At 25.5% G+C, this 14,510-nt stretch overlaps 1 protein-coding gene across 2 annotated transcripts in view; it reads left to right on the plus strand.

Moving 5' to 3' along the window:
- Positions 1-14,510, plus strand: part of LOC100206068 (uncharacterized) — a 96,582-nt gene that overhangs the window by 11,981 nt on the left and 70,091 nt on the right. The window contains exons 1-2 of one of the 2 annotated variants that reach the window (XM_065799482.1): positions 5,040-5,190; positions 7,808-7,998. In XM_065799482.1, the coding sequence (XP_065655554.1) occupies positions 5,121-5,190; positions 7,808-7,998 (261 nt within the window). In that variant the 5' untranslated portion in view covers positions 5,040-5,120. Of the gene's footprint in view, positions 1-5,039; positions 5,191-7,807; positions 7,999-14,510 lie in introns of those variants that run through there. The other variant, XM_065799481.1, reaches the window with a different exon arrangement.

Below are 14,510 nucleotides of genomic sequence, written 5' to 3' on the forward strand. Positions count from 1 at the left end.
CTATTCAGCTTCCAATAAAAAATCTTCTGAGTGATGGCATAGATTTAGAAAATTTTTATAATTTTTATACTGTCCTCCACATCCATCAGAATAGTAATACAATTTGAAAATTAAAGGAAGGGTTTCTATGATATAATTACATAAAATAGTCTGAATTTGATAGACAAAACAGGTATCGTGTATCGTATCCTCAGACATAAAACAAAATGATTCGTGTAAAATAATGCCATTTACTTTATAGGATAAAACAACTGGGTGAAGGGTGCATCCAGATTAACACCAATGATAACTTTGGATCTCATCTTGCACAACAAATTCATAATTTTCTGAAAAATTGCAAATCACGATACACTCTCTTTCATTCAATTTGAGTTTTAAATCTTTAAGAAACTTTGTTTGGCATTTAGAAATATACGAGTGAGCTGTTAGTTTATCAATACACTTCACTATTAACTCTATATAAGTTTCAACAGTTTCAGTTTGTGTGACGAGTTGGGCCCTGTCAGTACCTTGCCATTGATTAAAACTTAACTCGTCATCAAAATCAAGTTCTTCAAGCTCTTTAAGAAGAAATAGCTGTAAGGCATCTGTTCCTGGGCAACTCAAACATCTATGAACCATACACTCATTTTTTGAAATGTCACAAACCACCGAAAAAACAAGCTTATTTATTATAATTTACTAATAAATTTTCTATTATAATCATTAAATAATTATAATAATAACTGAAATCATGATAATAATAATTAAAAGTAAAAGTAATATCAAATTTAATTTCTGTATAAACATAACTTTTTTTAGATTTTCTATCTTATAACGTACATTAAACACACTTATAACTGAAAACAAACCTTTTTCATTAAATGTTTATAAGTTATATCCTATTTCATTGCATATAAAAGAAGAAATGCATTTTGATGATAAACACATACACACACTGAGTGAGCACCTGAGGCTCCAACACTTACACACCACAGAAGCATTTATCTTTTCTTTCATCAATAGTGTCAGTTTATCCAGATCAGATGCTTTATTTTGATCTGTTTTCGAATAAGACGCAGTAGAATTATCTATAAAATGCGAATTACTTATTCCATAATGGGCTGCTAAATCTTCATCAATCTTTTTTATTGATTTTTCATATTTTTTTATTGCAGATGCAACACGTTGATGTCAAGCAACAGAATGTAAACTAATAGGAGATTCTCCTAAAATTTCCAGGGATAAATTAATATTAGTAAATGGTTCATCTTCTTCTGTCGCTATTTCATCTACTTCATTTTCACTAGGGTGTTCTACTGATAAAACTGCCTTTGACTTACAGCTAGTACATAACTTCCACCCAGGTAAAACTCTTAATCCTAATGACTCAAAGTGTCTAGCCAACATTAAAGATATTGTAAATTTACCTAAAAAAAAAAGGATATTCAAGATACGTGTTGTATACTTTTACAGATAGTATTTATATATTTGAAATCAAATTACCTTTTATTTTTTTTTATACACTTTACAAACATCACAACAATTGCCATTTTTCTTTTCAAATCTTTTTTCAAAGTAGTGAAAATGGTGATTACAAATCCTGAATAGTTCTTCACATGCACGCAACTCAGATCTCCATAAAATGTTTTGATGAGTATCAGTGTCAAGGTCATGTAGTAAAAAAATTTCTTTATTTCTAGAATATGAGGTTTTATGGCATTCTGACTTCAAAACTTTACCAATATCACATGAAATCATTTTGATAATGAATTTAAAAATATTATACTTGCAAATTTAAAAATGCACAAGTATTAATTACATTATTTATGTAGGATTAATTGCAACATTTAAATTAGATGAAAATGTCTGAATTCAGCAATTAGACTTTGATAATTGGGAAAGACAAGGAAACAAAAAGGAAATAAAAAATACATTAAAAAAACTTTAATAACTTAAGAAACAATTTAGACAGGAATTATCATTTTTCCTAAAGTACTATGGCAATATATATACATTTATAGTACAAAAATAAAATATTTACAAAACTATGTATTTGGCAGAAATGATTTTTTCGCACAATGTTCTTCAAGCATGCAATGATCTTAGTTGAAATTTTAAGCTTAAAAAATTAACCGCACAACTAAAAATTTTACTGGGGCTACTGTCCATTATTTTAATATTTATAATTGATGTTTAGGTACTTTTTAAAAATAAGATTTGCAGAGAAAATTCGATCACATATTGTTAGACTATGGAAGCAGGGAAAATCACAGCGAACTATAGGAGAAATAGTAAAGAAACCACGTTCAACTGTGCAGTCCATTATCAAGAAATACCAAACCCCCCAAAAAATTGCTGATAAGCCACGTACAGGGCGTTCAAATAAGATTCAAATATTGCATCGACGAGCTATTCTGAGAAGAGTCATCCAGAATCCTAAAATAAGTCCTTCAAAACTTGCTGGAATGCTGCAAAATGATTACAATTTAAAAGAAGATCCTGAAACTATTAGAATAACCTTAAGAAGAGCTGGATACAATGGTTGAGTACCATTGAAAAAGCCCTACATCAGCAAAGTAAACAAAGCCAAACGACTACACTTTGCAAAGCTTTATATTAATGAACCACAAATATTTTGGGAATCTGTCCTTTTCACAGATGAGTCAAAATTTAATGTGTTTTCATCAGATGGAAGAGTTAAAGTTTGGAGAAAACCAAATGAAGCATTTAAAAAACAAAACTTGTGTCCAACGGTGAAGCATGGTGGAGGAAGTGTTTTAGTGTGAGGGTGTATGAGTGCTTTAGGTGTAGGAAACTTGGTTTTCATTGTTGGAAATAAGGATCAAAAGTTTATTTAAACATTCTAAAAAATAATCTGGAAGAAAGTGCCCACAAATTGGGACTTACTAAGTCATTTATTTTTAAGCAAGATAATGATCCAAAACACACAGCCAAACATGTCAAGGAATGGCTTATATTTAAAATAGCTAAGCAACTTCATACACCCCCACAATCTCCAGATTTCGAACATCTGTGGGATGAATTAGGTAGAAGAATTAGGAACCATGATGTGAGGAATCGACAACAACTACAATCAGTAATTACAATTGGTAACAACTGCAACCAGTAACAACTACAATCAGTAATGAAAGAGTGCAGCTCAATCACTCCAGAAATTACCCAAAAATTGGAAACACAAGATATTAAAACACTAGCAAATTGAGTTTGCATAACAATTTTATTTGATTTTTGGTAAAGTGGATGAAAACTTTTTTGGTGCAATAAACAGGCATTGTGTAGTTTAAAATGCGATATTTAATTTTCTATTCTTTATTTTGTAAAATCTTTTTTTACAATATTTCTTGAATGGTTAACTGATATCATTTAGTTGAAATTTTGCTTATATCTTTTTTCAATAAAAAATTGTCACGTCTAAAAAATGAACAGGACAGGTGGAAAACTTTTTTGACACAGTGTATATATCATTTATTTTTGATTTCTTTCAATCACATTTTCACAAAAATCCAAAAAAAAAATTTTCATTTTTTCATATTATTTATAGTCATTGATAATTTGATCCTATTGTAATTTTTTTAATGTTCCAAACAATTATTTCTAGTTAAAAAAGATATAAAAAAATGAAATATTAACAATTATTCAAGAACAATTGCAAAGGATATGAGAATTTATAAATGCAAACCAGGTAGTTGGTCATATGCATCTTACCTAGCAGAAGCCATGGAAAATGCCTTGCTGGATATCTCAACGAACAAAATGTCAACCTTCAAAGCATCAAAGTTGTATGGTATACCATATGGGTACTCTGCACACACAAAAAAAGATACAAATTCTTTTTATATTGACAGATTGGAAAATACTTTTGGATAGTATGGATATATGTCTGCTAATGAAAGACTATTTGGTCAGGATAAGTGTCACTGATTCAAAATTTCAAAACAACTTTCCTAGACCTGATTAGATGAAATCCTTTATTGTTCGCAACAATCTGAAAGCCAGATTGTTGATGATCAACTATCTCAGTTGATCATCAACAATCAACAGGGGATATCAGAACTTATAAATGCAAATCAGACAGCATCTGGTTTACATTTATAAATTCTCATATCCCTAGCAATTGTTCTTGTATATTTGTTAATTTTTTTTTTCATATCTTTTTTAACTAGAACTAATCATTTGAAACATTCAAAAATTAAAATAGGATTGAAAAGTTCTTTTACATTAACATAGATATAGGAGCCTCTTAAACTGGATAATTAAACAAATTTGAATATATTAGTATTATGATTAATATAGTTGAATTAACATTTAAAAAGTTTTCAGAGAATGTTGTTGTTGTTTTACCTTTCTCATACACATTGCTACATCTTCAACCATAGAAGATAAATAATAGATATTAGCTATATTTAGAAAATATAAAAAATACTGATACAATCCATTAAATGTGTGTATCAGATATGCTATCAGCAGATATCAGAAACATTTAGTAAATAATTGATCTTAGAGAATTTGATTTAAGAACATTAAGATCTAGTTTTTCTAGGTTATTTTTGTTTTGTATGTCTCTCCAAAATGTCTACCTTTACAAAATGTTATTTTTTAGTTGTTTTTTATTTTATTTTGGTATCTTATTTTATTTTTAAACATAGGTAAACAACTAAAGGACATTCCTATTAGTGTTACTTTTATTTTATAATTGCTCATTATGATTATTTGCATTATATAATGATGCTATTGGTATATTAAATTGCAATGTTTAACTTAACTTGATATATTAACATTAATTTTTTTATTGTCTGCTCTGTGGTTTATATTTATGACCCTATTTGCTTTTTAAATTGATAGTTTTAGCAGTGAAATGATACAAATTTGTCTTTATATTGTGTTACTATTTAGTATAACTCCAGAAAAACTTTCAATGGCACTTGCACGTAAGGCTAAATTAATAAGCCACTATAAAACTATTAGGTTATCAAAGTCACCCCAAATGAAGGGGTGACTTTGATAAAATTTAAATATTTTGGAAATAAAAAAAATCTAGTTAGACCAAAAAAAATTTATTTTATGGAATCCTATAAAGGAGAGGTATTCATTGAAATTTCATTGGAAGATAGTTATAAATGTTGTTGCTGCTAACTGTGAACCTTGTTGCTGCTATTGCTGTTGTTGCTGCTATTGCTGAACCTTGTAGTACGTTACTTATTATTTTAGTCCCATCTGAAACCAAGGACTATTCTTTGGTGTCTACTAGAATGGAAAGCCTCAACCCAGTTTATGATTTTCAATAAAATCTATATTTTCTAAGTTTATAGAGTTCTTGTGGTGAAGTTTTTTATGTTTATTTTGTTTATTTTTTTAAAAAATTATATTCACCTCTCCAAGGCCCCAGGAGGAACTACTACAATTGAGGAAGCTACTCATTTAATTTTTTATTTTATTTAATTGAAACTTTTTCTTAACTCCAAAATAGGAACCTTGCTAAACAAGGGTGCACTGCAAAATATCTTATAAGAATATTTTAAAGTAAAATTTTCAAAAAACTTAAAAATTGATAAAAAAAAAAATATTTACCTATTTTTTATAGTATTCGTTTAAAAAAATAAAGGAAATATAAAGATTAGACGTTATGTTGGTCTACTGAACATGGTGCCCTAACACAAGGGTGATTATTGTCCTGGTTTTTATACAGAGATCACTGTGAAAATCTTAGTTATAATTGGTTTTACTTTGTGCTAGGGGTATACCTAAAAATTTCATCAGATCAATTGGAATTAGAGGAAGGTGCTTGAAAAAAACCCAGAATTTTTAACATTAATTTTAATAACAATTACAATGTTTTTTTTAACATTAATTTAACAGGACAATGTTTCTAATTAAAATTTTGATTACACTACAGTGTTTATTATGACAAGAGTTTCTAACAGTTTTTTTTAATTCAAAACAATCTAAAATGAGGTATAACAAACATTTTTGTCTGTGAAGTAATATTAATATTAAATTTTTTTGTATGTAAAATACTGAACGCTTTAGTCATGGGAATGTTTTAGTAAATAAAAAACCAGGTCATTAAATATTTCTTGAAAAGTTGTGTTTCTGAGACTTTTTATTTTTTAGTTATTTCAATGTTATTTATGATCTTTTGTTGTAAAAATTGTTGACCACAAGTATTTTCAACAGTTTTTTAAGTGTTTGGAAATATTTTTAACATTGCATAAAATCTCATTTAGGTCAGCAGAGATTCAAACATAAAACCTTTTTTTCAGAAATATAATTTGTAGTTATGATGCAGCATTTTTTTTCAACTAATGTGTTTACAATTATCACTTCAAAAATTTCATTAAGATCATTGTAGATATTGAAAAGTATTTATTACAGCATAATAACACTTTTTGATATCTACTATGATCTTAAAAAAAAATGGTGTTATTAACACTTCAAAAATGACATGGGAACATAGTAGACATCAAAAACTAGTTATCATTATAAAAAAATCATTATGTAAAACTATTTGTTGATAACTACTATAATCCTAGTGTCATTTTTGAAGTGTTAAATTCTAATTGTGTTAACTTAAAAAAATGCTGCATCATAATCAATAATATCAAAAATTATATTTCTGAAACAAAAGTTTTATATTTTAACTTCTGGAAACAAAAATAATTCTGCTTAGAAAATAATCTATGCAATGTTAAGATTTTTTTGAACTCTTTCAAACTATTGAAAAAACTTGTGGACAACAAGTTGTGGCACTGCTGGTAACTACTAATTACTGCTGGTAACTATTAGACTAGTTACCTGCAGTAGCTAATAGTTCCCAGCAGTGCAGTATTTTTTTGAAATCATCAATATTCAACAGCATTTAGCTATAATTTATTACTAATAATCAAGTTTCTATTTGTTTTATTTGCTTAAAAAGCATTGTCAAAATGGTGTCAATTTTTAGTTATTTTGGTGACTATTTGTTTGTAATTCTAAAAAATTTGGTTTTATTATTTTTTTTATAGTTATATTTTATACTATAAAAATTTTTATTTTACACTTATATTTGTTTTACAATATTTTTTTATAATATTTTATTTATATTATGTTTTTATTATATTATATTTATAGTTATATTTTGTATTTTATTTTTATTATTTATTCACTTATTAATTTATGGTAACCAAAGCTGATTTTGTTAGCAGGCAGAGGGTTTTACTTTAAAATTCCAGATATCAGTGATGGGCATAGTTAACTAATTTTTTAGTTAACTTTTAGTTAAACTACTTTTTTTTAGTTAAATGCAATAGTTAAACTAAATTTTTTTATTTAAGTTAAACTTTTAGTTTAACTAATTTTTTTCCTAGTTTAGTTGAAAAAGTTTAACTAAATTTTTATTAACTAAATTTTTTATATATCGCCAAATAAATCGTTCTATTTCTATGCACCACTCACCTGACTAAGGCCTCCAAGGATTCTGTTATTACTATTTTTATGTATTTATTTATTTAGTGCATGAACTGGACTTTTCAACATCATTTCCGCTTGGTCTGTATCAATAAAACGGTTAGCGGAAACATAAATTCATCAACAAATTTTCTTGAGTTAAAAAAAAAAAAGTTAAAAAGTTGAATTTTAGTTAACTATTTCTAATTAGTTTAAGTTAACTACTTTTTATAAAAAGTTTGTAACTAAAAGTTTAACTACTTTTTTTTGGTTTTAGTTAGTAGTTTAGTTAAACTATAATAAAAAAGTTTGTGCCCATCACTGCCAGATATATTCATTATATTTTATTTAGTATATTTAAAAGTAGATTTTTTATTTTTAGCTGCACCTTCTATTGATTGCTTGGGTCTGCTCCATATAAATAAGCTGAGTTGTAATGATTCAGTTTCTGTGGTAGAGGGTGATCCTCTCACAATTTCCTGTCAAGCGCGATTGGCTCTTCCACCAGCTCAATATGAATATAAGCGAATTATTAATGGATCTGTTGTAAATATTGATTCAACAAAAATTAAGGTTTTTTTATTAATTTATACTATACCTTGTTTAATTGGTGAAATAAAATTGCTTTGTTTCTTTTTTCATTGATATTTAATAATTATATACTTGTTAAAGTTTTATGTTTTATCAGTTGAGTGTTTAACATGTTCAAATTATCCAATATGTTAGTAATGCCAATAATTGTATTGAATGCTAATAATTTTATTGAACTATTTACTTATTCTACTTCATATATCTCTAGGCTAACCAATAAATTACTCAAATACACAGCTATTGTAATATATTTCATAATATTATTGATATAAAAATAAAACTGATGTAAAAATATATTCATATATATTTTTATATCAATTTTAATTTTAAGTTTTTTTATATATAAATAATGCACATTATCATAAATATTTTAAACAACATTAAGCATATAACTATTTCACAACTATTAGCAAACTATAAACAAATTAATAATACTATTAACCTAATTACTAATCAATTTCCATCCTGTAACAATCCAAAAAAACAAATATAAACCGTACGCCCACTAAACCAATCGTAGCAAATTTAAACTTTTACTGCATGCCTGATAATTGTGGTAACACATAAAACTTAGATTAGCAATATTAAATTTTATTACAAACATTAGTAATTAGCTAAAAGCTGGCACTGTGGGTAACAGTAACATATATACTATATATATATATATATATATATATATATATATATATATATATATATATATATATATATATATATATATATATATATATATATATATATATATACATATACATATATACTATAATATATATATATATGTATATATATATATATATATATATATATACATATATAATATATATATATATATGTATATATATATATATATATATATATATATATATATATATATATATATATGTATGTATGTATATATAAGATAGTCAATGTATGTACTGAAGGCAATAGATATTCCATTTGTTTTTATTAAAAAGTCTCCACTTTGAGCAAGTCAACAATACAAAAGCACAACAAGCGAAGAAATAAAACTATTTTACGTCACTATTTTGCAACACTGCAACATTACCATATATATATATATATATATATATATATATATATATATATATATATATATATATATATATATATATATATATATATATATATATATATATATGTATATATATATATATATATATATATATATATATATATAAATATATATATATATAATATAATATATCAATTGGTTAACTCTAAAATATTGTATTTCCATTATAAACAGTTGTGAGGAAAAGGGTTTTAAAATTTTAACTTCTTATACAAATTAAGATACTTAAAAACATTATATGTTTTTAAATATTTGAAAATATTATACACAAAAATGTTGAAGCAATATAATAAAACAACAATTATAATGTTTTTAAATATTTGAATTTGTATACAAGTTTAAACTTTTAAAATCATTTTCTCACAACAGTCTAAAACAGACATACAATATTTTAGAATTAACCCATCGATATATATATTTTTTAATTATTCACCTCCTCAAGACAGAGAGGGCCACTACTGTCAAGGAGGCTACTTTTTGTGGTTACAACCCTCTCTCAACTCTATAACTCCGAAAACAAAAACCTCGACGAACAAGGCCGCTGGGCGGAGAAACAAGTTGAGCGCGGTACTACCAGGGATGTGGTGGGGATGAGGCAAGCACTCTACTAGCACTCTGGCAGCAGGCTATTTCAGTGTGATGTCAGAGTACTCATCTAAACAAGTAATTTAAGTTATATATATATATATATACATATATATATATATATATATATATATATATATATATATATATATATATATATATATATATATATATATATATACACCTATAGTAAAGGCGTTAAATGTACAGGTTGTGGTAAAAAGCTGCTGTTAGCTTGTCTGGAATTTAAACTGACAAAGTTAAGGTTAGGTTATAGCAAAATGCATTAATTTAATTGAGGATTAATTAAATTAATGCATTTTGCTAATTAAATTTAATATTTTTTAAAAAAACCATAAAAATGCAAATAAAAAGGCTAGAATGTTTTAAAAACATTCTGAATATTTTTAAAAACATTCGAAATGATTGTTTTTATTTTTTAATAAAAACATTCTGAATTTTTAATTATTATTTTTTTACTGTATAACATGAGCCGAGTGTTGCTACATTGACTATTTTATAACCTGCTGCTACAAGGGAGCATAGTTCCTACATTGACTATCTTATTGCCTGCTACTACAAGGGAGTGCTGCTACATCGTTATCTTATAGCCTGCTGCTACAAGGAAGCGTTACTACATTGACTGAAGGTTTGGTTTAAGCAAGCAGTCTTTCAAATAATAATAAATAAACTCTTTTTTAAGTAAAATTTTTCCAGTCTTTGAAATAATTTTTTTTACACAAAATTAAAAACTGACCTGTTAATGGTAAATTAAAAACAACCATGCAAGAGTATATATATATATATATATATATATATATATATATATATATATATATATATATATATATATATATATATATATATATATATATATATATATATATATATATATATATATATATATATATATATATATATATATATATATATATACATATACATATACATATATATATATATATATATACATATACATATATATATATATATATATATATATATATATATATACATACATATATATTTATGTACATACATATATATATATTTGTATATATATATGTTTATATATATATTTATATATATATATATCTTTTATATATATATATATATACATATATATATATATATATATATATATATATATATATATATATATATATATATATGTATGTATGTATATACATACATACATATATATGTATGTACATACATATATATATATATATATATATATATATATATATATATTTATTGATAAATGTTGTATATTGCTGGAAATACAACTCTTGTCTGTTTAAGAGTGATCAATATCTTTTTGAAAAAAATAGATCAAATAATAATATTAAAATATTTTAAATGAGAAAATACAACTTTATAATGCCATTATAAAGTTGTATTTTCTCATTTAAAATATTTTAATATTATATATATATATATATATATATATATATATATATATATATATATATATATATATGTATATATAAGCGCATGCCTTGTTCGTCCACACTTATAATAATTTTTTTAGACAACTTAACCACATTTTTATATAGTTAGCATTTTGAGAATTCATGGTAAAATAAAGATATAATTAGTATAAAATCGCTTATGCAATATTTTTTATTTTACACTGTGTTTCGTCAATTAAGACTCATCAAAAATGAATGATCAAGTTAACAAAACTTTAATCTATACCAAAAATTAATTACAGGAAATCATTAATGTCTGTGTTTTTACAATAATTTTTATTTTTAAAGGGTTGCTTGTGTTTGGCAAAATGTTTTTTCCATTTACCCTCTGTTAAGCCTATATATTATTTATAAGTTACATTGTTAGAGAAAACAACACATTTATATACCATGTTTTTTATACACAATTTCCACTCATGGGAGAATTGTTTTTTGTTTACAATTACAGTTTTCTGTAATTTTTTCATTTAGGATTTCTTTTTTGTTTAACAAAGCATTAATGTAACCTTTTATAATTCTTTCTATATTTTTTGTGCAACTGTATTTCAATTAAAACTTTTCATGTAATTTAGGGTGCAAAGTGTTTATTTGCATATTTTAAAAACACTTTTTCTATGCTAGTGGGAACAAATATACATTTCTAGTTCTATTTCTCTTTTTTTGCATCTTTTTTTTCTGGGTCAAATTTTAAAATCCACTTTTTTTAAGGGCACCTTTGTATATACATTTTGAGGAGGTAAATACACTTTTATTAGAGGAGTTTTGGTTTAGCATGTTGTTAATTGAATTTTTTTTTTAGAATTTAGGATTAATGATTTGACTTAATAATAATATACAATAATTTATCATTTAGATTTTTGAAGGGCTTATATGAATTTTCAGAAAGGTCAAATGTAAAAGTTTTTTTTTTTTTAACTTTATTTTGATTCACTCCCAACAAAACTGCAAGCAACCACCATTAAGTTGGGAGTTACTAGAATAAAAGAATAGAGTTATAGAGCAAAAAAGCGGTTGATAAAAGACTTAAAAAGTTAAAGGTTGTAGGAGTCAAGAAACTATGAAGATGGAAGAGAGTCCCAAATTTTGAAAAGTGGGGGAAAAAACTAGACGAATAAACGTTTTTGGAGCAAGCAGGGACAGATACAGTAAAAGAATGAGGCTTTGATGAATGATGATGCAAGTAAGAGTGAGTTTTATTTGATGGAACTAGAGAGGGTAGCTCCTTTGAGCAGCAACCATGATTACAGTATTTGTAGAAAAGAGAAAGAGATGTAACTTTATGATGGCGGGAAAGAGGCTCAAGCTTAGCAGATAGACCGGGTCCAACTACGTTTACAATACCTTTTTGGACCTTGTCTAGAAGAGAAAGAGCATCATTAGAAGAACCAGCCCAAATATGACAACAGTATTCCATGCAGGGAATCAGGAGAGAGAAAATGGAATCATGAGAGAGAAAATGGCAAGCAAAATAAAGAGAAGCAACCTTAGCAAATGATAATTTAGCAATCGATTGTATATATGGTTTCCATAAAAGGTCAGTAGTAAATAATAATTTAAGAAGAAGTAAAAAAGAGAACTCAGTGAGAGGGTTGCCATTCATTAATATAGAAATGTCGACAGTACTGCAATCACTGTTTGCAGTAAATAACTGATTTTTGTTGGAGTTGAAATTTACAAGCTACTGTGAGCCCCAATCTGTTACAGAACTGAGATCAGATTCAAGTTTGGCTGCCTGTTCTAAGTGATCAAAAAGAGAAGACTTTTTGATAAGAATTATAAAGTTGAGTCATCTGCAAAAAGAGCTACTTAAGATATAATGTTGTCGAGAAGAACAAGGCGAAAGATTTCACCAAGATTTGAAAGAGCTTGAAGTCCGGTATCAAGGAAGATGGAATACCAACATGATGGCGGACTATTGTTGGTTATTGAAGCGCAACAATCCAAACCGGAAATTTAAGCGAAAATCGCACAACCGAGCTTCCAGGAGAAAAGGACCAGGTTCCACAAATGAAATTTAAATGTTATTTAGACTAGTGTTAAGTTGTTATTGTATTTTAGTAGTTTTTTAAGTTAAAAATAATGTTCTGTTTTAAATATATATTTTTTTATGTGAAATCTTCTGTTTTTTTGCTATTTTCTATCTGTGCATTTTTGAAAAATCTGGAGGTGATAGAGAAAAACTAAGTACATATTTGTAATCAGCGCACCAAAATACCCTAGAGTCAGCTATCAAATTCCAGCAAGGAAGTTATGACTCTCATTTTGCAGGCCTGTGTAATTAAAGTTTTAAGAGTAAAAAACTTTTGCGAGAGCTGTAAATTGCTCTCGTTAAATAAAGCTCTTGTTTCCCACCATGGCCTCTTTCTCTCTCTCTCTTTCTCTCTTTCTCTCTCTCTCTCTCTCTCTCTCTCTCTCTCTCTCTCTCTCTATATATATATATATATATATATATATATATATATATATATATAAATATATATATATATATATATATATATATATATATATATATATATATATATATCTCGGGTTGTTTTGAATAAAAAATGCTTAACGCAATAGCAATAATCTGAATTTGGTGTCATGAAGTTCTCTTTATTTTTTTATTTTAAGACATAATTTATAATAAGACATTGACTTTTTAAAATTACTGCAATAATATTAATTACCACATAACGAGTTAAATGTTATTTAACTTCTTTTTTATTATTACTATAAGGGAATGTTTATTTTATTTTATTTATTTTTATATATATTAAATAATTAAATTTAATATTACAGTTTTAAAAATATTTAATTGTAACAAATTTCTTTCTTTTTTTGACTTTTGCATAAATGAATTAAAATATGTTAAATTTTTGAATTTTTAAATGATTTTTTCTTAAATTTTTAATTGTGGCTTTGCAACTACAAATGATTTTTTATTTAAAAAAAATTAGCAAGTAGCAAATAAAAAAGTTATATTAATTTATTTACTTTATTTATTAAAAGTTTATTATTTTATTAACAATTTTGTTGTGAAAGCAAAGATTATTTTTTCAAAAATCATTTATTAAAATTATATTGCTGTATATATTGTTTATTAAAAAATAATTGCTGTGATTTAACTTGCGTTTTAAAAAAAAGTTTAACCAGCGTTTTTGTTAATATTTTTGTATATATTTTTGAAGCAGCCGTTTATTTAAAATTTAATTTTGAGTAAAAAAAAATGTTTATGAAAGAAAACCAAAAAAACAATTGTGATAGAAATGAGCAAATTTTTTTTTAAGAACAATAAAATTTAAATATTGAACAATATTTAGCAATATTTTTAAATAAATTTGACAGTTAAGTTGAACCCAAGCATTAACTTTAATTTT

Source organism: Hydra vulgaris, chromosome 06, assembly GCF_038396675.1.
Source record: "Hydra vulgaris chromosome 06, alternate assembly HydraT2T_AEP".
Lineage (NCBI taxonomy): Eukaryota > Metazoa > Cnidaria > Hydrozoa > Anthoathecata > Hydridae > Hydra > Hydra vulgaris.